Source organism: Oncorhynchus tshawytscha, linkage group LG25 (genome assembly GCF_018296145.1).
Source record: "Oncorhynchus tshawytscha isolate Ot180627B linkage group LG25, Otsh_v2.0, whole genome shotgun sequence".
Classification (NCBI taxonomy): Eukaryota; Metazoa; Chordata; class Actinopteri; order Salmoniformes; family Salmonidae; genus Oncorhynchus; species Oncorhynchus tshawytscha.
Window position 1 is genome coordinate 14,683,405 of NC_056453.1, and position 26,688 is coordinate 14,710,092.

The 26,688-nt window shown below is 44.0% G+C and overlaps 1 protein-coding gene across 1 annotated transcript in view; it reads right to left on the reverse strand.

The window, feature by feature from the left end:
* Positions 1–26,688, reverse strand: part of pcdh15b (protocadherin-related 15b) — a 214,316-nt gene that overhangs the window by 86,501 nt on the left and 101,127 nt on the right. Inside the window, exons 14-20 of the mRNA XM_042305961.1 lie at positions 22,722–22,928; positions 15,374–15,508; positions 8,674–8,823; positions 7,550–7,743; positions 5,375–5,507; positions 4,856–4,935; positions 873–966 (exon numbers count right to left, since the gene is read on the reverse strand). Coding sequence (XP_042161895.1) covers positions 873–966; positions 4,856–4,935; positions 5,375–5,507; positions 7,550–7,743; positions 8,674–8,823; positions 15,374–15,508; positions 22,722–22,928 — 993 coding nt within the window. The remainder of the gene's footprint in view (positions 1–872; positions 967–4,855; positions 4,936–5,374; positions 5,508–7,549; positions 7,744–8,673; positions 8,824–15,373; positions 15,509–22,721; positions 22,929–26,688) is intronic.

Below are 26,688 nucleotides of genomic sequence, written 5' to 3' on the forward strand. Positions count from 1 at the left end.
GGGGAGGAGAATGCTGGCGAGCGCAGAGGAGGGAGGTTTTACTGGTACTCACTGTCCGCTGTCTCATTTTACTTGCATGAGACAACCAACCACACTGGACTACACTTTTAAGAAGAGGATGAGAGTTCCCCTCTCCACTAGGTGAGAGAGACCAGCTCTGAGAATATTGGCCAATTAAGTGATTCAATCTAGGGGGAGGTGCTTCAGGTATCAGAGTGTGCCAGAAGAGAGACGTTTGTATTAATTTCCATAAAGGTCAGCCGCGGTAACGTGTCACACCTGCATTAAATATGCCGCTGCTGGCATCAAAGAGAATAATGCCACATGAATCGGTCTGCTGGCTTCCTCGTTAAGTGTGATATCGAAAGATGTTTTGGACATCGGGATATGCAACGACAAGGCAATATCTTTAGCCGTCATTAGAGTGATGTAGGTGGATGCGTCAAAGGTTTTTGAGATTCACATTTTCTCAACACTGGATACAACCATTAAAGGGGGCCATGATTGATGACAAATACCGCTATTGCATTATTAGACTGGATTTGAAATCAACCCCGATTTTCACCTAACAACCCCCGTTACTGTTATGCAACATCTTATTCCTTGTTATTATCATTTACAGTACATAAATCACTGCTCCTCCAGTTTGGCCAGGATCCTATCAAAACAATGGACTGCAGACCTCCAACACAGTAAAAAAGGCTAGCTACACAACCTGCCATGCACTTAACTGAATGGATCGAATAGATTCATGAACACAATAAATTGATTGATGGTGAGACAGCACACAGATTAATGGATAAATAAAATCATTTATGACGGAGAATAGATGAACGAATAGATGGATAGAAGGTCAATTGACGCAGGCTTACCCCTTCCGGATGGCCATCCGAGGCTGTTACAACGAGAGTGTAGCGATCCTCTGTCTCCCTGTCCAGCGGTTTGCCCAGGACCAAAAGCCCTGACCTGGGGAGAAGAGACGGAGACACGGTGGTTCTTTTTCACTAAACCACCACCAGAACACGACACACTCACATCATTCAATACAGTCCATTTGCAGCTTTCGTGAAACGTTCCCACTGACTCTGCTTCCCGCTGAGCCAGAAGCTTTCAGGGTTCCTAAATCAAACAGATCTCACGTAGTGATAAACAATACCCACACAAAAACAAGAAGACGTGAAGGAGACAGAAATTCTTGCATCAAAGTCTGCATTCAGACATTGTGAACATTTCAACAAATGATTGAATCACAATTGAGACAGGTTTCAATTGGCCCAAAATCACAACTTTGTCAGTGTAAGCAGATTATTTTTTCCTTCTAATGCAAAACCACCGTTTATTTTTTTGCTTGTATGTGGTTTATAATGGGGGTTTATGTAAATCTGGCTATTCAATTACATGCACGTCGCATACTGTGGGGCATGTGGACCCGCCAGCACATTAGAATGAAACGGAAGCTCCTTCTCTCGTTCTGCCGACAGAGGAGAGTTATATGTTGGCACTTTGACAAGCTACTGTAGCCTAACGCACACATGCTTTGTAGAATTTACAGTGCACGGTCATTCGGTGTGGGGCACTCTTGACATGCATACAGCAGTGGTTTCAGCCCTCTCACAGAGCGATCCCTAAGTGTTTAAATACATGGGATGATTATTTTCTGTCAGCTCTACACTCGTAGAAGAAAAAAAAGGTTCCAAAAGGGTTATTCGGCTGTCCCCATAAGAGAACCCTTTTTGGTTCCAGGTAGAACCACTTTATTTCCAGGTAGAGCCCTTTTGGATTCCACCCCGGAATCCAAAGTGTTCTACCTATAACCAAAAAGGGTTCTCCAAAGGGTACTCTCAGAGATGAGCCCAAACTAGAGGGCAATGTACAGCCACCTAAGGAAACGCGTCTGCGACCACGCATCTCGATTGTCCCTCTACTTGTAGTTTTCTGATGGCTACTCACCAATCAGATATTAGAGGTACTTTTTAACTCAGTATTTTTAACGGTTCATAATCAGACGATTCTAAGAGACTGGGTGCACACATCCTAAGAGGGATACGAGCTCCGTGAGGACCATAGTGGAATGATATGCCCCTGTTAAAATGAATTAGACAAACGCAAAGCGGCACCTCAAATGCTGCCGCCACGGCTCTCATGTATATTTATAAGCTATTCATAGAGAGCATTGTCTCTACACGCACACACACACACACAATCATCCTCCCATTCGAAAATATCAAGGATGATGATAATGCCAAGCTGAATGAAATATCATGATTATTAGCAGCTGGAAAAGCAAACTGGATCAGATCCAGCATGTGAGAGAACCTCATTCACAAGGGTGTTGTTTTGAAGTGCTGAATAACTAAGAGAGTATTAAAGATATCATCTGAGGCCCACTAAGAGGCAACACAGAGCAGAGGTTATTCAACAGATTGTGATCTGTAAGGCCTGCCCGTTTCTGGCATTAAGCTGGCGATGAGACGCAGGCAGGTCTCTGATCACAATCACCTCTACAGCGGACTTAAAGTCTTGACACGCTGACGTTTTAAGTCTAATACAAAGCAATCAAATGGGTAACTTGTAAAACTGTCTTGTAAACAATCAACTCATTAGCTGTACCAGTTGGATAAAAAGAGCTTTCTTTCGAAAGAAACAGATAAATATGCAAGAACTGGCTCAGTGGTATGACAATGGGGATACAATGTGTTGTGATAGGCACGTGAATCTATCGGGATGTATCCATAAATAGGGGCTATATAATGGGATAAAGCTTTAGCTCATCCCCTCTAGGACTGGGGAGCTTGTCCCCTACTGTTTTCATTTGCCTCTTCATTGAGGAGACGGAGACAGGCGCAGGGCTTATTAACATTTTGGAGTTGTGGTGTATGCAATTTCTTGAACCTGACAGTCTGCAACAGGAGAGGCACGATGACAATTTGAGTTTGGAGCTTTGATTGAAGTGGCCTCCGGTAGCACAGTTATGACTGCATGGCAATGTGCTGGTTATTGCAGAGAAAAATGGAGAGAGAGAGAGAGAGGGGGGGGCAGAGGGAGAGAGATAGAGAGAGAGCAGAGGGATAGCTCTTAGAGGTCTACCTGAGACCCGACCCAAGACCGAGTGGGTTCGGGTCCAAAATTCAAACTTGCCCATCAGGTGTGGGTCGAGTCCTGTTTGATTGCTATCGGTTATCGGGTCTATGTAACTAGAGCTGATAGACCCGAGTGGATCTGAATGGACCCAACGACGGCCTAGAGCATATTTATTGATTTGTAGAAGGCCTAGCAAAGATATAAAGAAATATTTGTTAACAAAAATAGCTGCTTGCCAGGTAGCCTAGCAGTTAAGAGCATTGGGCCAGTAACTGTAAAAGGTTGCTGGTTCAAATCTCAGAGCCGACTAGGTAAAAAATATGTTGATGTGCCCTTCAGCAAGGCACTAAACCCTAATTGCACCTGTAAGTTGCTCTGGATAAGAGCCTTTGCTAAATGACAAAAAATAAATAAACCATTCTTTTTTGTTACATTTGGGTATGGTCGGGTCTAGGTCCGGTTGTAGTCGGTAGTCGGGTCCATTCGGGTTCGGGTCTGATTGTTCTCGGGTCCGGGTCCCCATATTATTATACTTTTTGTATTTTACCCCCTTTTTCTCCCAAATTTTGTGATATAGCCTAGTGGTTTGAGCGTTGCGCCAGTAACCTAAAGGTTGTTGGATCAAATCCCTGAGCTGACAAGGTAATAATCTGTCGTTCTGCCCCTGAACAAGGCAGTTAACCCACTGTTCCTAGGCCGTCATTGTAAATAAGAATTTGTTCTTAACTGACTTGCCTGGTTAAATAAAGGTTCAAATAATACAAAATGTTCAATTACGGTCTTGTCTCATCGTTCCCCAACGAGCTCGGGAGAGGTGAAGGTCGAGTTATGCTTCCTCCGAAACATGACCTGCCAAACCGCGCTTCTTAACACGCGCCCCCTTAACCTGGAAGCCAGCTGCACCAATGTGTCGGAGGAAACACCATTCAACTGACGACTGAAGTCAGCCTGCAGGCGTCCGGCCCACCACAATGAGTCGCTAGAGCGCAATGAACCAAGTAAAGCCCCCCCTGGCCAAACCCTCCCCTAACCTGGATGGCGCAGGGCCAATCGTGTGTCGCCCTATGGGACTCCCGGTCACGGCCGGTTGTGACACAGCCTGGGATCAAACCCAGGTCTGTAGTGACACCACTGCGATGCAGTGCCTTAGACCGCTGCGCCACTAGGGAGGACAGGGTACCATTTTTTATAAATAAATCAGGGCCATTCAGCTCTGGGTCTAATTGTTGAGTACGAGTAATAGCTCTACTCCAAAGCCCCAGGGGGAGAAGGCTTCCTTCGCCGCTAAACATAGAACAGTGCTCCCTAAAAAAAAATCCCAGCAAATCTTATTGCAGGCTTGGATTAAATCTATGAAATTGTAAGAGGAAATATTTACTCCAAGCCAAGGCACCAATACTTTTCCCGCCAATACCAAAAGTGAAGCTCAGAGTAACCCTGGGACGACTACTGTATAATCTGATATTTGGTCTGTTTTTCAAACTGGGAGAGAATTGTTTTGGTTTTTATTCATTTATCACTTATTAATGATGTATTTGAGATGCTAGGGAGAATTGTATCTACATTTTCAGCCCCTCGTGTCTCGCGGAGAGCTTCTGAGAGAGCAATTCAGTTTACTACAGATCACACATCATGGAAAAACACAATCCAAAACCCTTTCCCCTAAATCGACTCCTCTGTAACAGGGTAACACTACCGCCGGCAAAGTTTCATGAATAAATCCTCCACGATAATACAGGTAGGTGTTGATGATGACTAAAATAAGCTTACGCACGTTCGGGAGAGCTCGAAGAGGTGGTGGGAATCTCCGCTCTGGATGCTATAGGTAATAGGATCTCTTTCACGGTCCTTCGCCTGTAGAGACACAGAGACAGAGAGCCTCGTTCATGTCAAATAAAACCCAATTTCACAACAGACAATGAAGAATTCTAAATGACTTTACTCAGCAGTATCCAGGTCCATTTCTACTTGATGCATTACAAACAATAGTTTGGTAGTATTAGCGGACAACAATACAGTAGCGACGTCTACCGTCTGAGTGGTCTACATAAACAGCTCGAACCATTTCTTCTCAAACAGAATAGACAGTAACATTGGTCTCAGTCCCTTCTGGTACAGACTAAAAAAGAAGCCATTGTTAAGAGCTCATCAGCTGTATACACAAAATGTTCCGAAGGGGATCCCACCGCCGACGCCAAATGTCACCCTCTAGATAAGAGTTCAGAGTTCATCACGCTAGGTCTGAACTAAAGAACAGTGTGGTATTGTGAAGAAGCCTCGTCCCCAGGCTCACCTGCAGGTGGAGGAGAGTGGCGCCGGTCCTCATGGCCTCGCTGACCTCCAGGCTGTAGAGGAGGTGGGGAAAGCGTGGGGGGCTCTGGTTGTTGGGTGGGAGCACCTCAATGTACACGGTGGTGATGGAGCTCCTGGGAGGGGAGATAAGGATGGGAGATGGGTGTTAAATTAATTCTGGTGGAAAAAACCCAGATGAACGCGGGTTAAAGTCGTTGGTATACATTTTTACAAACAAGAAGCACTTTTATCAACTTTAACTGTCCTCCAAGAGCTTCGATTCTGAAAGACTGAGACTGTGGGAGGGTTTTGTTTACAGTACGACAATTGGTGTGTGGGATGTAGGGTACACACAGATGCAATGTTATTGGCTGTGGGTGTTTGTTTTGGGTTTGTTAGGGTGTGTTTTGCAAGAAGATTCATATGACTGTAGATCAAACAGCTGCTGGGTACTGTACGTAGGCTGAAATCCAGAGTTGGCCGAAAGAGCAACGTCCATTTGCGACATTACAAAAACGTTATTTCAAACAACCAACACTGTTTCTTCACTCAGACATCATTGTACGCGCGAACGAACAGCAGAGTGTGTACTGTTACTTTGTTTTACCACGCCGCAGGATGCTGTTCTCACCTGGTTCATCACCAAACAAAAGTGAAATGACATTTGTGTACAGAACATTAAGCCCCAAGTGTCCGAGTCGGATCTATACATAAACATCATTGAATGATTACAGCCACTTTTACAAGTCAATTTCAAAAAGACAATATGGGGGACTTCTTGAGACCTGTTATTTGAAGACTTTTTCCCAATGGGGCATGAATCAAAACCTGCTAAACATGAATCAAATGGTTTTAATGGATCGGCAGCATGTTCTGATCCTAGACATGCTACAAACAGTGCCCTGTAAGTCAGGGCCAACTCTCCCTCTCGTAAAACTTTGAAACTGAGCAGTGAAATGTTTTGGGTTTTTTTCTCTGGGTTTTCAACCGTCCATGGTTGAAGCTCCATCTGGCCAATGCAAATAATGACACACCTGCTGGCTTTGCTATTATCAGCATTTATTTCCCTGCTCGACAAGATGGCACTCCAGAATTTTTACGTATTCACACCTCTAATAATCATCATCACAGTTTTATTTTGCGTCTCTGTCCTTTACTTCTTAAATGAAAGGCTTCCAAGGTTCTTTATGCGATGAAACTTTTACCTGGCCGTGTTTCGGGGAAGACGAAATTCCAAAAACTGCTGCCACAGAAACCCCCCAGTGAACTGAGACCACAGAAACCCCCCCAGTGGACTGAGGCCACAGAAACCGCCCAGTGGACTGAGGCCACAGAAACCGCCCAGTGGACTGAGGCCACAGAAACCGCCCAGTGGACTGAGGCCACAGAAACCGCCCAGTGGACTGAGGCCACAGAAACCCCCCAGTGGACTGAGGCCACAGAACCCCCAGTGGACTGGGGCCACAGAACCCCCCAGTGGACTGAGGCCACAGAAACACCCCAGTGAACTGAGGCCACAGAAACCCACCAGTGAACTGAGGCCACAGAAACCCCCCAGTGGGTGCCTTAATGTTTTTCCTATTGAACTCAGGCACCAGTTAGTTCCCAATTCACTACATTTCCTGCAAAAAAATCTCTTTCTATGTTAGTCTATTGAGCTATATTGATTCTGTGGCCACCAAGCATTACAGAGGGCACAAAGGCGACACAGATTGAATTGAGTTGGGAGGGTGGGCATTGCCAATTATTGTGAAAAGCCTCCCATTTCCGCTTTGGGTACCAGATGGGTCAGTCCTGAGAGTAATATCTATCAGCACATTGTTACAGGGATATTTCCACAGCAGAATGTGTTATCCTGCAGAACACTATCGATTTAAGAGAGCAAGAGAGAGGGGCAGAGAGAGAGAGATACATAAAAAAAAGGAGAGAGGGGGGGGTGACAGAGGGAAAGAGGGAGAACGGCAGCAAGGGAGGGAGGCTGTGGCTGCTGCAAACGGAATGGAAAGTACCTGGTCCTCTGTGGCTCTCAGCCTTTACAGTCCCTACCAGTTTACAGCCACCACCACCACTCTAACTCTCCACGGCCCTGCTCAGTCTCCCCAACACCCAGCCCTCCCCATCCTCCCCTCCAGCCTCCCATCCCTCGGGCCCCCCCAGGGCTCCCTAATAGCCTCACCTCCTCTGGGACTCTGGGCCGTTATCCATGGCCTTCACGGTCAGGGAATAGGAGCGTCCCACAGCCAGGGAGATGCCAGGCATCACAGTGATCACTCCCGAGCGGTTATTGATGGCGAAGTGGCCTTGATTCCCCGCCAGGATCTTGTAGGTCACCAGCCCGTTGGGGCCCTCGTCAGCATCCAGGGCCGTCAGCTGAAAGGGATACAGGAGAGGAGCCACATCATTTCCCTGTAAGTCTCCATCGACAGTGTCCGCAGTCATCCTAGGCCCAGGGACATCACTAGGGGAAGGCAATCTATACCAATTTTCCCCCCACATTTCAAGGAACATGCAAATTTAGCGCTGATATTATTCTTAAACATATCTAATGCGTAATTAAACGTCTCGTGTTCGGGGCATATTACAAATCAATAGCATATATGGTCAGCAAATTTGAAATAAGAAGGTAGAGACTACTATCAAAATCAAACGCAGAAATACCTTTTAACATTAGCATCATCTCTGTACAACATATAGGACTTCATATTCAACACACTGTGATGTGTAAAGAAGTGGCCACACATGAATAGAAACCTCAAAACATGAATGTGTTTAAAACAAACAGAAAGCTACAGTATGTGACTAAACAAAAGCATGACTACAACATCTTTAGTGTAATTTTCCCCATATGCCATTCTAAGACTTTACGTACTGTAACTCAAAGATGTCTCTGACTCATTAAGTCATTCAGCAGACAAAGAGTTAACTCATAACTGTCCTTATTAACGCATGTTTCTGAAGCCTAACCAGCCTAACCTGGCTTGCTATGAGAGGAAGTCTTCTGATCGGAAACAGAGATTTAACTGCCTGGACTTGACCTTTTCTGTCAGTCTTTTGTTCCCTGCGACTGAACTGGGCTCATGCTCAGACTGCAAAACAGGGGTTATAACAAATTACCCACAATCTTCCCTGGGCACAGAGGGGAACAGCCTATGGCAGCAGCCTGCTGAGAGCTAAGCCAAACAGTCTGCTGCCACAATTATTCCAGCTATAATTCATTAATAAATTAGGTTTACTAACGCTATTGCTCTAAGTGGGTGGTTTGTTTGGGAAAACAGCGAGTGAGTATAGCGTATTGATTACCTGTAATACTGTTTCCCCTGGCTGAATGTCTGTGTAAACATTAACACTGTAGGAGGAGTTGAGGAAGGTTGGTGTGTTGTCGTTGGCATCAATCACTGTGATATGAACGGTCACTGTAGGGCTCTCCTGAACTCCGTCTGAAGCCATCATCTATAGAGAAGAGAGAGGGGGGGGGGGCAGGAGGGAGAGAGAGACACAGGGATAGATAGAAAAGGAAGGAAAGAAGGAGAGAGAAGGGGAGACGGGGAGAGAGAGAGAAATGATCAAACACCTTCAGAGAAACCATTGAGGAATGAACTTTTGAACAGCCTGTTGAGAATATCTAGGAAACAGTCAAACAATGCTAATGCATGATATACTGTATGTATACAGTAGAGACACTATATAACCCATGACATGTTCTGTCATGTCACGAGCAACGGGTTAGACCCTGAGAGTCACAGTCACAGGAGAGAAAAGGAAGACAAGGATGGTGACCAATGGTAAAAAGAAAATTGCAAGATTGAGAGCAATAACCTTACTAAAAATCCATTTACACAGAGATATTAATTCATCACACTGACGAAACAGGGCCTATTGGCTTAAAAACTACTTACAGTAATGAAGAATACACTGCTCTTACAACTCTAATCATGATTGGCATACCAATGTTGTTTTTTCATTAGATAAAGTGAACAGACCCTTAAATGTGCCTTTGCTAATTAATACTCTTAAGCTTCACTAATGTGTGTGTGTGCGTGAAGCAGTATCTGACTGTGAACTTCCACATAGAACACAACCTGGATAAACCTGGATATCACATGGATAAAACAAGACTAAGATTGGGTTAAAAAAAAAAGAACATGCTAACAAGCATCAAACAGCGAGAAAAGCACAATGATCCTCAGTTGAGCCGGAGATAAAACACCATTTGTCCCACTGGGATGTTCAAATCTCTCCCCATTAACTTTTCGAATTAAAGCTACTTATTTTGCCACCATTGTGATCTTCCCCACAAAACAATGGCGGAAGCAGCTAAAAAAATCCCACAGGTAAACACAGTGGTAAGTGCTAGCGAAAACTGGAATCCAGAGACATCCCTTTAGTATTTCTTAATGTCTATAGTGCTTAGCAACACCACACTTCAAAGTCTTGACAGGATAGCGCTGCGGGCTCCTCCACTGTTCCAGGCAGGATGTGGTGGTGGGGAGAGAAAACGTCAAAGTGTTGTTTTCTCCTCTGAGTTTCCGGTGCAGCGCTCTACCCTTGACATTAGGAGGCTCTTGTCTCCGTTTTAGTCTGAGACAAGTTAGCACTATAAAAACCTCTACCAGCTCCCAACAACATAACAGTACAAATCCTCTAGGCAAGACAGAGGCAAAATGATTATTTTAAGCACTAAGCCATCATTAGGTGGGTAGTGGTTGTTGTAGCTGTGGTTGTATTCTGACTGGCAGGAAGGGTGTCTTTCAGGGTGGGTAGCATAACAGATTCAGTGCCATTTGTCATTTGAATGAAATCAAGTAAACATACGCTGACTGAATATGTATCGGAATTAAAAACCCATCGAGACACATCCACATGGATATCTTCATGGTAATGATGGAGAGGGGAAACACATTGAGGCGCTGACTGGCTGGGAAGCATTCGTATGTGAGACGAATCCATAATTTAACTCAGCATAGTAACTCCCAGACAAGCGTGCTTGTTCTCAGTGTTTTAATCATTCGGTGACTGCCAGGACAAGGCCAACTCCAAGTGATCGAAATGCTAACAGAATGCTAAAACCACGCCCCACAGAATTGGGGCTGAAGGGAGCAGCACACCAATATTTGCATTCAGAGAAGTCTTCTGGATCTTCTTTGCACCATTATTTCATATTCTGATGGTTTTTGACGAAAACAGAGTTGATCCTGCTGTATTAACATACTGTCAGACAGGCACAGTCAATCGATAAGACATTGCCTTATCAATAAGAATGGCCGCCGGAGGGGATGGCTGCTATTTTACAGGCTCCAAAACAAATGTGCTATTTTGTGTGTTTTTTCACATTTGTTTGTAACTTATTTTGTACATAATGTTGATGATAGCGTCTCTTATGACCGAAAAGAGCTTCTGGATATCAGAACAGAGATTACTCACCTCGAACTGGGCAAAGATTATATAATGTTGCTCCCAGACAAATCCCTGTCATTTGCATAAAGAAAATAAGGAAATACAGGGGGTGGAGATCAGGGTGCCTTGTGAGAATTCATTGGCAAGAGGGTAACCCGCCTCTACCATACGTTCTATTGGCCAACGTGCAATCACTGGTGAATAAACTGGATGAGCTCCGTTCGAGACTATCCTACCAACGGGACATTAAAAACTGTATTATCTTATGTTTCACCGAGTCGTGGCTGAACGACGACACAGATAATATACAGTTGGCTGGCTTTTCTGTGCATCGCCAGGACAAAACAGCTACATCCGGTAAGACGAGGGGTGGGGGTATGTGTCTATTTGTCAATAATAATTGGTGAGCGATGTCTAATATTAAGGTAGTCTCGAAGGATTTGATCGCCTGAGGTAGAGTACTTCTTGATAAGCTGTAGACTACACTATCTACCAAAAGAGTTTTCATCTATATTTCAAGTAGCCATCTATTTACCAACACAAACCAATGCTGGCAGCAAGACCGCACTCAATGAGCTGTATAAGGCCATAAGCAAACAGGAAAATGCTCATCCAGAAGCAGCGCTCCTAGTGGCCGGGGACTTTAATGCAGGCAAACTTAAATCCATTTTACCTCATTTCTACCAGCATGCCACATGTGCAACCAGAGGGAAAAAAATCTCTAGACCACCTTTACTCCACACACACAGACACGTATAAACCTTCCCCTCACCCTCCATTTGGAAAATCTGACCATAATTCTATCCTCATGATTCCTGCTTACAAGCAAAAACTATAGCGGGAAGTACCAGTGACTCGCTCAATACGCAAGTGGTCAGACGACGAGGATACTATGCTACAGGACTGTTTTATTAGCACAGACTAGAATTTGTTCCGGGATTCATCCAATGGCATTGAGGAGTATAGCACCTCAGTCACTGGCTTTATCAATAAGTGCATCAACTACATTGTTCCAAAAGTGACCATACGTACATATTCCAACCAGAAGCCATGGATTACAGGCAACATCATAACTGAGCTAAAGGCTAGAGTTGCTGCTTTCAAGGAGCGGGACACAAATCCGGAGGCTTATAAAATATCCTGCTATGCCCCCGCAATGCCTTCAGACGAACCATCAAGCAGGCAAAGCGTCAATACAGGATTAAGATTGAATCATACTACACCCTGCCACATCCAACGCCGGTCGGATGTGGAAGGGTTTGAAAAATATTAGACTACAAAGGGAAACCCAGCCGCGAGCTGCCCAGTGATGCGAGCATAGCCGACGAGCTAAATGCCTTTTCTGCTTGCTTCGAGGCAAGCAACACTGAAGCATGCATGAGAGCACCAGGTGTTCCAGGCAACTGTGCGATCACGCTCTCCGTAGGTGATGTGAGCAAGACTTTTAAACAGGTCAACATTCACAAGGCTGCAGGGCCAGACAGATTGCCAGGATGCGTACCCAGAGCATGCGCCGGACCAACTGGCAAGTGTCTTCACTGACATGTTCAACCTCTCCCTGACCGAGTCTGTAATACCTACATCAGTCAAGCAGACCACCATAGTACCTGTGCCCAAGAAAGCGAAGGTAACCTGCCTAAATTACTACCGCCCCCTGGCACTCATGTCAGTAGCAATGAAGTGCATTGAAAGGCTGGTCATGGCTCACATCAACCAAATCATCACGGAAACCCTAGACACACTTCAATTCGCATACCGTCTTAACAGATCCACAGATGACGCAATCTCAATCGCACTTCACACTGCCATTTCCCACCTTGCCAAAAGAACACCTATGTGAGAATGCTGTTCATTGACTACAGTTCAGCATGCAACACGATAGTGCCCACAAAGCTCATTACTAAGCCAAGGACCTTTGGCCTAAACACCTCCCTCTCCAACTGTATCTTGGACCTCCTGACAGGCCATCCGCAGGTGGTAAGGGTAGGCAACAGCACATCTGCCACACTGATCCTCAACACAGGGCCCCTCAGGGGTGCGTGCTTAGTCCCCTCCTCTACTCCCTGTTCTCCCACGACTGTGTGGCCAAGCACGACTCCAACACCATCATTAAGATTGCTGACGACACAGTGGTGGTAAGCCTGATCACTGACAACGAGACAGCCATTTGGGAGGAGGTCAGAGAACTGGCAGTGTGGTACCAGAAAAACAATATCTCCCTCAACGTGAGCAAGACAAAGGGGAGGATCGTGGACTACAGGAAAAGGAAGGCCGAACACGCACCCATTCACATTGACGGGGCTGTAGTGGAGCGGGTTGAGAGTTTCAAGTTCCTTGGTGTCCACATCACCAACAAACTATCATGGTCCAAACACACCAAGAAAGTTGTGAAGAGGGCACGACAACGCCTTTTCCCCCTCAAGAGACTGAAAAGATTTGGCATGGGTCCCAAGATCCTCAAAAAGTTATACAGCTGCACCATCGAGAGCATCCTGACCGGTTGCATCACCGCCTGGTATGGCAACTGCTCAGCATCTGACAGTACAGCCCAGTATATCGCTGGGGCCAAGCTTCCGCCATCCAGGACCTATATACTAGGCGGTGTCAGAGGAAGGCCCAAAAAATTGTCATAGTCAATTGTCAAAGTCATAGACTGTTCTCTCTGTTACCACAAGGCAAGCGATACCAGAGCGCCAAGTCTAGGTCTACAAAGCTCCTTAACATCTTCTACCCTCAAGCCATTAAACTGGTCAACAATTAATTAAATGGCCACCCGGAGTATTTGCATTGACATTTGTTTTTACACTGCTGCTACTCACTGTTTATTATCAATGCAGTCACTTTACCCATGTGCAAATTATTTAGACTAACCTGTACCCCCGTACATTGACTTGGTACTGTACCCCCTGTATATAGCCTCCTTGTTGTTATTTTATTGTGTTACTTAAAAAATGTTAATAATAAAATATATATTCTAAACTCAATTTTCTTAAAACTGCATTGTTGGTTAAGGGCTTGCAGGTAAAGCATTTCACAGTGAAGTCGACACCTGTTGTATTCTGCGGATGTGACAAATAATATTGGATTTGATTTCATTTGGATTTGATCAGATTGCTAAAAAAAAAGAACGTCTCTCAATTCTTAAAACAGAGTGGTAAAGGTGAGCAGGAAAAATGGAACTCCAAAACCTCCAAAGTTCTTAGGACAAATTCCAATTATGGTTTCTGATGACATGGCACTTGGCAATTTCAAAGCCTGACAAGACTACGGCTCTCAGGCTGAATGATACAGCTGTTAGGTGACACTTCCTCAAATAAACAGGTCTATCTGATCCGGAGGGAACAGCGAATAACCCGGTGCCAGTTTGAGCTGAAGGAAAAATACATCATCAAACATACTGAGGAATAGTACTGAGGTTAGCAGTGTGCTGTGCTGTGCTGTGCTGACCTGTGTGTTGCTGTGCTGTTCTCTGCTGAGCTGAACTATTCTGTTCTGAGCTGTGCTACGGCTTAACTGTTTTGTGCTGAACTCTGCTGCGCTGTGCTGTTCCGTGTCATGCAGTGAACTATACTGAGCAGTTCTGTGCTGAACTATGCTGTGCTATGCTGTACTTAACAGCTCTGTGCTGAACTCTGTTGTGCTGTGCTGGACTGCGCTCTGCTGTTCGGTGCTTTATCATGGTCTTCCAGCTGGTAACAGTGCACTAGCCAGCCGCAGAGAGTTTTACTCTTGCGTGAAAGCTCAGTTATTGGTGAGTATTGGTTTCATTATTGAAACTTTGTAGGCGCTGGCTCAGGGGATTGCACGAATACTTAATGAGAGGCTACCGCATCACATTACATTAATCATTCACTGTTATCTTTTAGCACAGTAACATTTTTCAATGAGTGCTTTTACAGTGATTGCTTTCACTTTTTACTTGAGACACACACACACACACATACACACACACACACACACACACACACTACATCAAATACAGGCCCTGTGCCAACTGGTTGTCTGGGCAGAGGGAAGCGGGAGACTTTGGTGTGAGCAACAATAGAGGATTATTACTTGAAGACGAACACCATTGTTCTATCCCAATGGTCATAAAGTTTGGGGAAAGATTGTGATGCACTCCATCATTACCAGATAAAAACTAAAATAACCCTGCATGCTGTTGGCTGAGGATACGATGTGGAAGACATTTTTACAAAGGATAGGACTATCTCGTACATTTAAAAAAAATAAAAAAAAAATTAAAAAAAATTGGCCAGAAATTTCAGAAGCATTGGCAAACTAGTTTACTATGGGTATAAAAATCCCAGCTATGAATTTCAAGGAGCAAGAAAATAAGTATCTTGCTGATTCAATAGTGTATATGTGTATATGTAATAGTACTGTACTGACATACCTATTGCCATTCTAGCAGTGTTCATGAGCTTGCTACAAGACATACTGTATATGGGCATTAAAGGACAAGTGACTGAATTCCAGTTTATGATGTACTATTTAGTTTGACAGGTGCTAACTTAATTGTGGGGGGAGAAGAAGAGAGAGAGAGAGAGAGAGAGAGAGAGAGAGAGAGAGAGAGAGAGTAGTGTTCAGCTAGAGCTAGCCTTACTGTGAACGTGTAGCTGTCCTGCTCTTCACGGTCCACGGGCTTCAGCAGTGTCAGGTAGCGAGTAATCCCCGAAGGTGTCAACATGAAGATTGTGTTGTAGTTGTCCAAGGATATCTGCACCATGGGATCTTTCATCTTCAAGGGAAGGAAAATAAATCACTGATTTTTTTTTATTGGCAACAACAAGTCCACAAACAACAACTGACGGACTGGAGTCCCATTGATGAAAGCAAGGTGATGAAACCTAGTCAGTCAGTTTCAAATACACGTTTTGGAGACAAAGGAAATATATGTGAGGATAAACACTCATAACAGTTGAACTATGAAGTCATCTCACAGTTTTTTATTTCCATGAAATCCACCGTGGTGTTGAATGACAATGAAAAACAATTACACACCTCTTTGTACGATATTACCATGGCACTGATGTTGGCATCCGTATCATATTTGCATGACAAAGTATACTAAGGATTTGTTGTTATCAATGCACTTTCTCTCCATGGTATCTGTATGGCTGTGTTGCGGGGTCTGTTGTGCCAATCTAAACGGGCTTTCGAATGTTAAACCCCATACCTTTCCCTAATTCATCTGAAGTCCTGCAAGGCTTTGTAGTCCTTGTGTTCTGCACACACAGCAACACCTGGATACATTTGTGTATGAATACAGACCAATAATGAAAAGTCCAACCTCATCCACTGCCTACCCCTGCAATAATAGCGTCCGCATCCGAAATGGCACCCTATTCACTATATAGTGCACTATTTTTGAACAGAGCCCTATAGGAATCTCTTTGGACCCTGGTTGAAAGTAGGGCACTAAAGTGAATCGTTTGCCATTTGATAAGCAAGCCAGTCCTTTTAATACAGGCCCATTCCAGACAGGCGACAGCCTTCATTACTAATATGCACCCCTCAGCACTGTGGATATTGTTGATGCTGCTTTAGAGGATATTGAACTTACACCGCTGCCCCTCTGGGCGGAGGGAGACATAAATAAATTGAGCTGCGGCAAATAAAAGTAATTTGAATAATAATCACCACAGACACTTAACAAATGTCTGGGTGAAAGTAAAGGTCCCCTCTCCCAATGCCCCCGCACAGCAGGAGATGACACAGCTTCCATCAGCATGAGGTTTCCCAAAATAATCCAACTCACATGGACTTTAGCATGCTCCAGATCGGCATGTGAGAAACAACTCCACTAGACCAGGCTAAACCCAGAGTGTATACGTATATACAGCACATATGGCACTAGTAACAACTATACACAACTATATGCCTTATCACTGTAATACAGACATCCATGTACAGTGGGAAACAAGTTCCTCGGGTCAGAGAAAAACAGATCATTGCACTTCAAAGTCTAACCAATCTAGCTACAAATTGAAACAAAAATCTATAAAACGAGGCGTGAAGCGGAAATCATGTAAATAGAAGAATTGGAGGGTTTGAAAAAAAGAGGCTGATCAGCAGAAAAAGCGAGAAAGAGAACTTCACACTAGTAATCACTAATCACTAATGCATTGGCTAATAGCTACAGGTTCATCACCAGGGAGGAGCTGAATTAAGAACAAACCAAAAAGTGTGATTGGGACAACCTGCTCAACCAATGAGAACTTGGAGATGGTGTTACAATCACGTTAAAATGAAAGTCATGTGTGTTTTTTGCTGATTAATTACTATAGTATCATCTTGAAAGCCAAATATCTTATTTGCAGCTGACATAAATGGATCCTGGAACTCTACCTAGACAGTCACTTGATTCTATGTACTGTAACAAGGTTAGCTTGTAACCTCTCTGATCTCAACCTCTCTGCTCTCTTATCAAGATCTACAGCACTATTCCATAGAGAGAGTGAGTGCGAATTTTTTTTTTTCCACCTATATTTAACCAGGTAGGCTAGTTGAGAACAAGTTCTCATTTGCAACCTGGCCAAGATAAAGCAAAGCAGTGTGACACAAACAACAACACAGAGTTACACATGGAATAAACAAAGATACAGTCAATAATACAATAGAGAAAGTCTATATACAGTGTGTGCAAATGAGGCAGGATAAGGGGGGTGAGGCAATAAATATAGATAGTTGGATGGGCTATTTACAGATTGGCTATGTACAGGTGCAGTGATCTGTGAGCTGCTCTGACAGATGGTGCTTAAAGCTTGTGAGGGAGTTATGAGTCTCCAGCTTCAGTGATTTTTGCAGTTTGTTCCAGTCACTGGCAGCAGAGAACTGGAAGGAAAGGCGGCCGAAGGAGGAATTGGCTTTGGGGGTGACCAGTGAAATATACCTGCTGGAGCGCATGCTGCGGGTGGGTGCTGCTATGGTGACCAGTGAGCTGAGATAAGGTGGGGCTTTACCAACGATGTATAGATGACCTGGAGCCAGTGGGTTTGGCGATGGATATGAAGCGAGGGCCAGCCAACGAGAGCATACAGGTCACAGTGGTGGGTAGTATATGGGGCTTTGGTGACAAAACGGATGGCACTATGACAGACTGCATACAATTTGCTGAGTAGAGTGTTGGAGGCTATTTTGTAAATTGCATTGCCAAAGTCAAGGATCGGTAGGATAGTCAGTTTTACTAGGGTATGTTTGGCAGCATGAGCGAAGGAAGCTTTGTTGCGAAATAGGAAGCCGATTCTAGATTTAATTGTGGATTGGAGATGCTTAATGTGAGTCTGGAAGGAGAGTTTACAGTCTAACCAGACACCTAGGTATTTGTAGTTGTCCACACATTCTAAGTTAGAACCCTCCAGAGCAGTGATGCTGGATGGGTGGGTAGGTGTGGGCAGCGATCGGTTAAAGAGCATGCATTTAGTTTTGCTTGCATTTAAGAGCAGTTGGAGGCCACGGAAGGAGAGTTGTATGGCATTGAAGCTTGTCTGGAGGTTGGTAACTCCAGTGTCCAAAGAAGGGCCAGAAGTAAACAGAATGGTGTCGTCTGCGTAGAGGTGGATCAGAGAATCACCAGCAGCAAGAGCGGCATCATTGATGTATACAGAGAAAAGTGTCGGCGTGATTGAACCCTGTGGCACCACCACAGAGACTGCCAGAGGTCCGGACAACATGCCCTCTGATTTGACACACTGAACTCTATCTGAGAAGTAGTTGGTGAACCAGGCGAGGCAGTCATTTGAGAAACCAATGCTGTTGAGTCTGCCGATAAGAATATGGTGACTGACAGAGTCGAAAGCCTTGGCCAGGTCGATGAATACAGCTGCACAGTATTGTCTCTTATCGATGGCGGTTATGATGTAATTTAGGACCTGGAGCGTGGCTGAGGTGCACCCATGACCAGCTCGGAAACCAGATTGCATAGCGGAGAAGGTACGGTGGGATTCGAAATGGCCGGTGATCTGTTTGTTAACTTGGCTTTCGAAGAAATTAGATAGGCAGGGTAGGATAGATATAGGTCTGTAGCAGAGTCTGAGTCTAGAGTGTCTCCCCTTTGAAGAGGGGGATGACCATGGCAGCTTTCCAATCATTGGGGATCTCAGACGATACGAAAGAGAGGTTAACAAGCTAGTAATAGGGTTTGCAACAACTTTAGGAAGAGAGGGTCCAGAGGATAATTTTAGGAAGAGCAGGAACATCAGCTATCTGTTTAGCCCTGCTGATTTGTAGGGTAGCCAGGTGGCCAGCCAGAAAAATGCTTATTACAGCCAAAAATTGAGTGGCTGCTGCCAACAAACGTATTTAGTCAATGTAATAAATGTACCTACCCATTTCAACAATGCCACTTTATATAATGTTTACTCCCACATTAAAAGTGGGGCAAAAAGATTTAGTCAGACCAATTGTGAAGTTCTCCCACTTAAAAAGATGAGCCTGTAATTTTCATCATAGGTACACTTCAACTATGACAGACAAAATGAGAAAAAATCCAGAAAATCACATTGTAGGATTTTTAATGAATTTATTTGCAAATTATGGTGGAAAATAAGTATTTGGTCACCTCCAAACAAGCAAGATTTCTGGCTCTCACAGACCTGTAACTTCTTCTTTAAGAGGCTCCTCTGTCCTCCACTCATTACCTGTATTAATGGCACCTGTTTGAACTTGTTATCAGTATAAAAGACACCTGTCCACAACCTAAAACAAACAGTCACACTCCAAACTCCACTATGGCCAAGACCAAAGAGCTGTCAAAGGACACCAGAAACAAAATTGTAGACCTGCACCAAGCTGGGAAGACTGAATCTGCAATAGGTAAGCAGCTTGGTTTGAAGAAATCAACTGTGGGAGCAATTATTAGGAAATGGAAGACAGACAAGACCACTGATAATATCCCTCGATCTGGGGCTCCACGCAAGATCTCACCCCGTGGGGTCAAAATTATAACAAGAACGGTGAGCAAAAATCCCAGAACCACACGGGGGGACCTAGTGAATGACCTGCAGAGAGCTGGGACCAAAGTAACAAAGCCTACCATCAGTAACACACTACACCGCCAGGGACTCAAATCCTGCAGTGCCAGACGTGTCCCCCGGCTTAAGCCAGTACATGTCTAGGCCCGTCTGAAGTTTGCTAGAGAGGATTTTGATGATCCAGAAGAAGATTGGGAGAATGTCATATGGTCAGATGAAACCAAAATATAACTTTTTGGTAAGAACTCATGTTTGGAGGACAAAGAATGCTGAGTTGCATCCAAAGAACACAATACCTACTGTGAAGCATGGGGGTGGAAACATCATGCTTTGGGGCTGTTTTTCTGCAAAGGGACTAGGACGACTGATCCGTGTAAAGGAAAGAATGAATGGGGCCATGTATCGTGAGATTTTGAGTGAAAACCTCCTTCCATCAGCAAGGGCATTGAAGATGAAACGTGGCTGCGTCTTTCAGCATGACAATGATCCCAAACACACCGCCCGGGCAACGAAGGAGTGGCTTCGTAAGAAGCATTTCAAGGTCCTGGAGTGGCCTACCCTGTCTCCAGATCTCAACCCCATAGAAAATCTTTGGAGGGAGTTGAACGTCCGTGTTGCCCAGCAACAGCCCCAAAACATCACTGCTCTAGAGGAGATCTGCATGGAGGAATGGGCCAAAATACCAGCAACAGTGTGTGAAAGCCTTGTGAAGACTTACAGAAAACGTTTGACCTTTTGTTATTGACCAAATACTTATTTTACACCATAATTTGCAAATAAATTCATTAAAAATCCTACAATGTGATTTTCTGGATTTTCTTCCCTCATTTTGTCTGTCATAGTTGAAGTGTACCTATGATGAAAATTACAGGCCTCTCTCATCTTTTTAAGTGGGAGAACTTGCACAATTGGTGGCTGACTAAATACTTTTTTGCCCCACTGTATATACTGTACTCTATACAATCTACTGCATCTTGCCTATGCCGTTCGGCCATCGCTCATCCATATATTTTTATGTACATATTCTTATTCATTCGTATACACTTGTGTGTATAAGGTAGTTGTTGTGAAATTGTTAGATATTATTGCATGTTCGGAACAAGATGCGCAAGCATTTCGCTACACTCACATTAACATCTGCTAAGCATGTGTATGTGACATAAAATTTGATTTGAGTTAGTGCACAGGATGCAAATTCCTGTTTAAAAAAGCTAGCCTTTCCTAACTGCCTGTGTATATTGGTTCCTAACTTCGTGGGGGCTATTTGATGCTAATGCAGTATGCCACAGGATGTTTTTGTGATGGTCAAGGGCAGTCAGTTCTGGAGTGAACCAAGGGCTATATCTGTTCCTGGTTCTAGATGGTGAGGAAAGCCCTTTTAAAGAATAACCAGGCATCCCCTACGTGTTTTAGGGAGCGTTTGACAGTGATGAGGGGTGGTCGCTTGACCGCAGTCCCATTACGGATGCAGGCAATGAGGCAGTGATCACTGAGATCCTGGTTGAAGCCAGCAGAGGTGTATTTGGAGGGCAGGTTGGTTAGGATGATATCTATGAGGGTGCCCGTGTTTACAGATTTGGGATTGTACCTGGTGGGTTCATTGATCATTTGTGTGAGATTGAGAGCATCAAGCTTAGATTGTAGGATGGCCGGGGTGTTAAGCAGGTCCCAGTTTAGGTCACCTAACTGCACGAGCTCTGATGATAGATGGGGGGCAATCAATTCACATATGGTGTCCAGGGCACAGATGGGCGCAGAAGGTAGTCTATAGCAAGCTGCAATGGAAAGAGACTTGTTTCTGGAGAGGTGGATTTTTAAAATAGAAGCTCAAATTGTTTGGCTACACACCTGGATAGAATGACAGAACTCTGCAGGCTATCCCTGAAGTAGATTGCAACTCTGCCCTCTTTGGCAGTTCTATCTTGTCGGAAAATGTTATCGTTAGGGATGGAAATTCAGGGTTTTTGGTGGTCTTCCTAAGCCAGGATTCAGACACGGCTAGGACATCCGGGTTGGCAGAGTGTGCTAGGGCAGTGAATAAAACAAACTTAGGGAAGAGGCTTCTGATGTTAACATGGATGAAACCAAGGCTTTTACGGTTACAGAAGTCAACAAATGAGAGCGCCTGGAGAATGGGAGTGGAGCTAGGCACTGCAGGGCCTGGATTAACCTCCACATCACCAGAGGAACAGAGGAGGAGTAGGATAAGGGTACGGCTAAAGGCTAAAAGAACTGGCCGTTTGGTACGTTCAGAACAGAGAGTAAAAGGAGCAGATTTCTGGGCACGGTAGAAAAGATTCAAGGCATAATGTACAGACAAAGGTATGGTAGAATGTGAATACAGTGGGGGTAAACCTGTGCATAGATTGACGATGAAAGAGATATTGTCGCTAGAAATATAATTTAAACCAGGTGATGTCACCGCATGTGTGGGGGGTGGAACTAAAATGTTAACTAAGGCATATTGAGCAGGGCTAGAGGCTCTACAGTGAAAGGAGGCAATAATTACTAACCAAAACAGCAATGGACAAGGCATATTGACGTTAGGGAGAGGCATGCGTAGCCAAGTGATCATAGGAGTCCAGTGAGTGGCTTCAGGCAGCTGGTGGGCCTTTGAGGGACGTCGTGATGGAAGAAAGTCTGTTGTGGCCCCCTCGTGCTGTGACGTCGGAAGACGGATCAGCAGGGCTCCGTGTGGTAAACCAGAGCAATTGGCAAAATGGGTGTAGTGGCCAAAGAATTTGTCCAATGGGCCTCTTAAGCTAACAGTCTGATGTGCTCTAGACAGCTAGCGGGCTGCGGCTAGCAGGCTAGCGGGTGGGTATTCAGTGGACGTCGCGACGGAGGAGTCAGTTGAAAAAAACCCTCGGGCGGAATTAGGTCGGTGAATGAATGACTGAAATAATGAATACATTAATGAATAAACAAACGAATGAATTAATGAATGAACGAAGAGACTGGTCAGCTATGGGGTCTTACCTCCTCAATGTCGTTGTCCAGAACCTTGATGCCCAGGGGGGTGGTGAGGCTGACGTCAGCGAACAATGTGGTGCCCACTGGCGCTGACTCGATGATGAAGCCCTGGTATGTTGTGTCTTGAAAGTATGGTGCCTGGTTGTTCTCATCCAAAACCTCGATCTGGAGGTTAGCAAACGCAGGCAGGGGGTGGCCGTTGTCCTGCTCTGCCTGGAAAACAGAAAACGTAAATCTGTGTTCTTATTGGACACGTTCAGGTGGCACCTTCCAGATTCACTTCACCTTAATGAACATGACTGAGAACTACTCAATAAGGGCATGTATGCAGCACTGAGGGTTTCAAAACTCTTTCTTTACAGCGCAAGTAATGCTGGGTTCATTGACTAAGCTTTCCAAAGAAAACTGATATAAAATAGGGTTGAATCCAACACAAGGATACAGAAAATAACCAATTAATTAATTGAATAACATTTGATGATTTCGACAGCAATCTTTGTGAGTGATACTTATTATTCCTTTGTAATCATATTCCTCTCCAACAAACATGGAAGTACACTGGAAACTCATTAATCCTAGCAGGGCTGTTTGTTCTATCCATCAGTGATGTTGATCTAATCTATGGCCAATTTATTTTTTATACCTTTATTTAACTAGGCAAGTCAGTTAAAGAACAAATTCTTATTTTCAATGACAGCCTAGGAGCAGTGGGTTAACTGCCTGTTCAAGGGCAGAACGACAGATTTTGTACCTTGTCAGCTCAGGGATTTGAACTTGCAACCTTTCGGTTACTAGTCCAATGCTCTAACCACTAGGCTACCCTGCCACCCAATCAGCACGGTTGTGTCAATACAGAGGAATGAAACCGCCTTTACAATTATTGATCATAACAACATAGAGAGAGAGGGGAGGGTGACCCTGGTCCCCTCAAAAAATACCCACTTTATATGACTGATGACCAAATTATTTCCTTCATTTTTCAGCCTTTTCAGACAGTTTTGTCATTATCCCTCCTCCATAATTGATTACTAATGCTTGACCCGTGTCTATAAATTCACCTGTTTTACGTGAACTAATTGAGATGGTGGTCGCCTGTCCTAGAATAGCCTAAACCACGTCCTGTTGAACTCCGTATGATGTCTCGCGGCCAGTCTTATTTTTCAAATAGCTGATCGTCCACAATAAACGACGCATTACATCGGTGGCACCTGTGTTCTTTTTTTGTGCTTTTTTTATGACCGTGGAACCGAATATCTGCTGACACGTGGCTAAATGCTAGCTAGCGTACCGAAGCAGCATCGGACAAATGTTATTCTCATTTGCAGTGCACCATCATCTCCCTCACTGCTAGCTGTCGGACAAGTGAAGCATGAGTATTGGACAGTATTGGGGAAGCTATTCTGAAAATACAGTTTATCAAGCTACAACTTACTTCACACTGGAAGATAATTAGAGTTAATTAAATTAAAGTTACTTTGAAAAAGTAGTTCACTACATACAAAGTATATACTTTGTGAAAAATGATCATATCTAAATCTGAAATGTCATATTCTACAAAATGCAAGAATAGATCACTCTGGAGTCAGACATTAACAGAATGTGTCATTTTGCCTATTAAACACAAAAAGTAGTGTGTAGTTTCATTAGTTAGCTACACCCCTCTTGTTGCTTGTTGGCAGAGAATATATTATGCGGTTTAAAGCTTATTTCTTGCAAGTCTACACATTTTGTCAAGGGGTGCAAGTACATTTGTGCAGTTTTAAATCAAATTTTCATGCAATTCTAAACATTTTGTCATGTCCAATGTGCATTCATGTGCTATTTAAATTACTTGAATATTACTACAAAATATATGGCCTAAAAAAACTGGCTAAAAAACATTAGCTGACATAGACTAGATGACATCACCGACAAGTTATACGGGGCGGCAGGGTAGCCTAGTGGTTAGAGCGTTGGACTAGTAACCAAAAGGTTGCAAGTTCATGTCCCTGAGCTGACAAGGTACAAATCTGTTCTTCTGCCCCTGAACAGGCAGTTAACCCACTGTTCCTAGGCTGTCATTGAAAATAAGAATTTGTTCTTAACTGACTTGCCTAGTTAAATAAAGGCACATGTGTTAAACTCATTCCATGGAGGGTGAAGTAGCTGAGAGTTTTTGCTCAACCCTTGTACTTGATTGATGAATTAAGGTCACTAGTTATTAAGGAACTCCCCTCACCTGGTTGTCTAGGTCTTAATTGGAGAGAAAAAAATGTAAAAATGCAGACACTCTGCCCTCCGTGGAATGAGTTTGACACCACTGCTCTAAGATATGCAATGACTGACGTGACAAAAGTAACTGATGATGCACTACCCAATTTTCGAAATTGCACCCTGTGTATTTTACTAGTAGTGTAGCTCAGTGATTCCCAAACTGTGGCATGCAGACCTCTCGCGCACCCTATCCACAGTTTGGGAATCACTGAGCTACACCACTACATGGCAAGAAAGTTATTAACCACCTGAAAACACTACTACATGTTAGTTCACTACTCCCCACCATTGGTATTGGACTGTCCACCTGTCTACAACGGCATTACCAACTAAATATTTGTTTTACCGAGGCTTTTACACATCTTGGAAATGTACTTTTGCTTAGTGGACGTAAATGGGCCATCTCCCACCACTCTTTGCGGGCCCGAGCCTTGGATTCTACAACTTGGATCAGAGAACGATTCTAGCTACGTGGCTGCATGGTGGCGCACTCGAGCGGGTTGACTCTGCTCTCCGACTGCTGGTTATCCATAAATGATGGATGAAGTTGCCTATCTGTGTGCTGCATGGGAGAACTGTTCTACCAGCTTTTGTTTGTGTGTGTGTGTGTGACTTTTTGTGTCAGTATGAAAATGGAAATGATGGAGGCCTTGAGGTCACCACTGCACAGCTGGGCCTGCTGCGTGCATATGGACGATGCATGGGACAGCAAGTCGGTGGTTACACCAAGTTTGGACACACCTACTCATTGGAAAAGCATTCCAGGTGAAGCTGGTTGAGAGAATGCCAAACGTGTGCAAAGCTGTCATCAATGCAAAGGGTGGCTACTTTGAAGAATCTCAAATATAAAATATATTTTGATTTGTTTAACACTTGTTTGGTTACTATGTGATTCCATATGTGTTATTTCATAGTTTTGATGTCTTCACTATTATTCTAACATGTATAAAATAGTAAAAATAAAGAAAAACCCTGGAATGAGTAGGTGTGTGCAAACTTTTGACTGGTACTTGTATAATTTTCAGGACTATTTTCAATAAAATCTCCAGTTTACTGCATCAAACACCATCCTCCGCTCTGTGCCCATGTCTTGCGATGACTCAACATGGAAGCTAAAGTGTTGTGAGTAACAGCATGGTCCCCATTATCGGCTAGAGGAGTGTGTAACTGTTTAAATATGAAGAGCAACCACTTGTGTCAAAAGCACTTCATAATTCCCTGGTAGGGGAATATCAGTCGATCCCCCCCTAAGATCTGATTCTAAGACTATACTGACACCTCGTACAGAAAAAAAACATGATTCCACATGAAATTTCACACGTGAAATCATGTGAAAACCTGGTTTTGGGAAACGTTGCATGTAATCACACGTTTTCAAGTGTCATTTCATATTATCACGTGTTGCTTTACATGTTGTCTGAATGTTATCACATTCATTTCACATCGATCACATGTGATTCACGTGCTTTTGGAACATGTGGAATGCATGTGTTTCTTCCGTAAGGGACCTGCGAAAAGCGATCATATCAAACGGAATGAGAGGCAAATCTAAACTTGCAAAAAAGGCAATTATTGAAATGATTACATCTTCAAAGTGTTCTTCATGGTGCAGAACCAAACGCATACTCCGCAGCTTAATTGAATTACAACGGTGGGATGGTTGACTCCAAATGCTCAATTACGGGTGATTCACATGTACGTCATCATCTCTCAAACCACT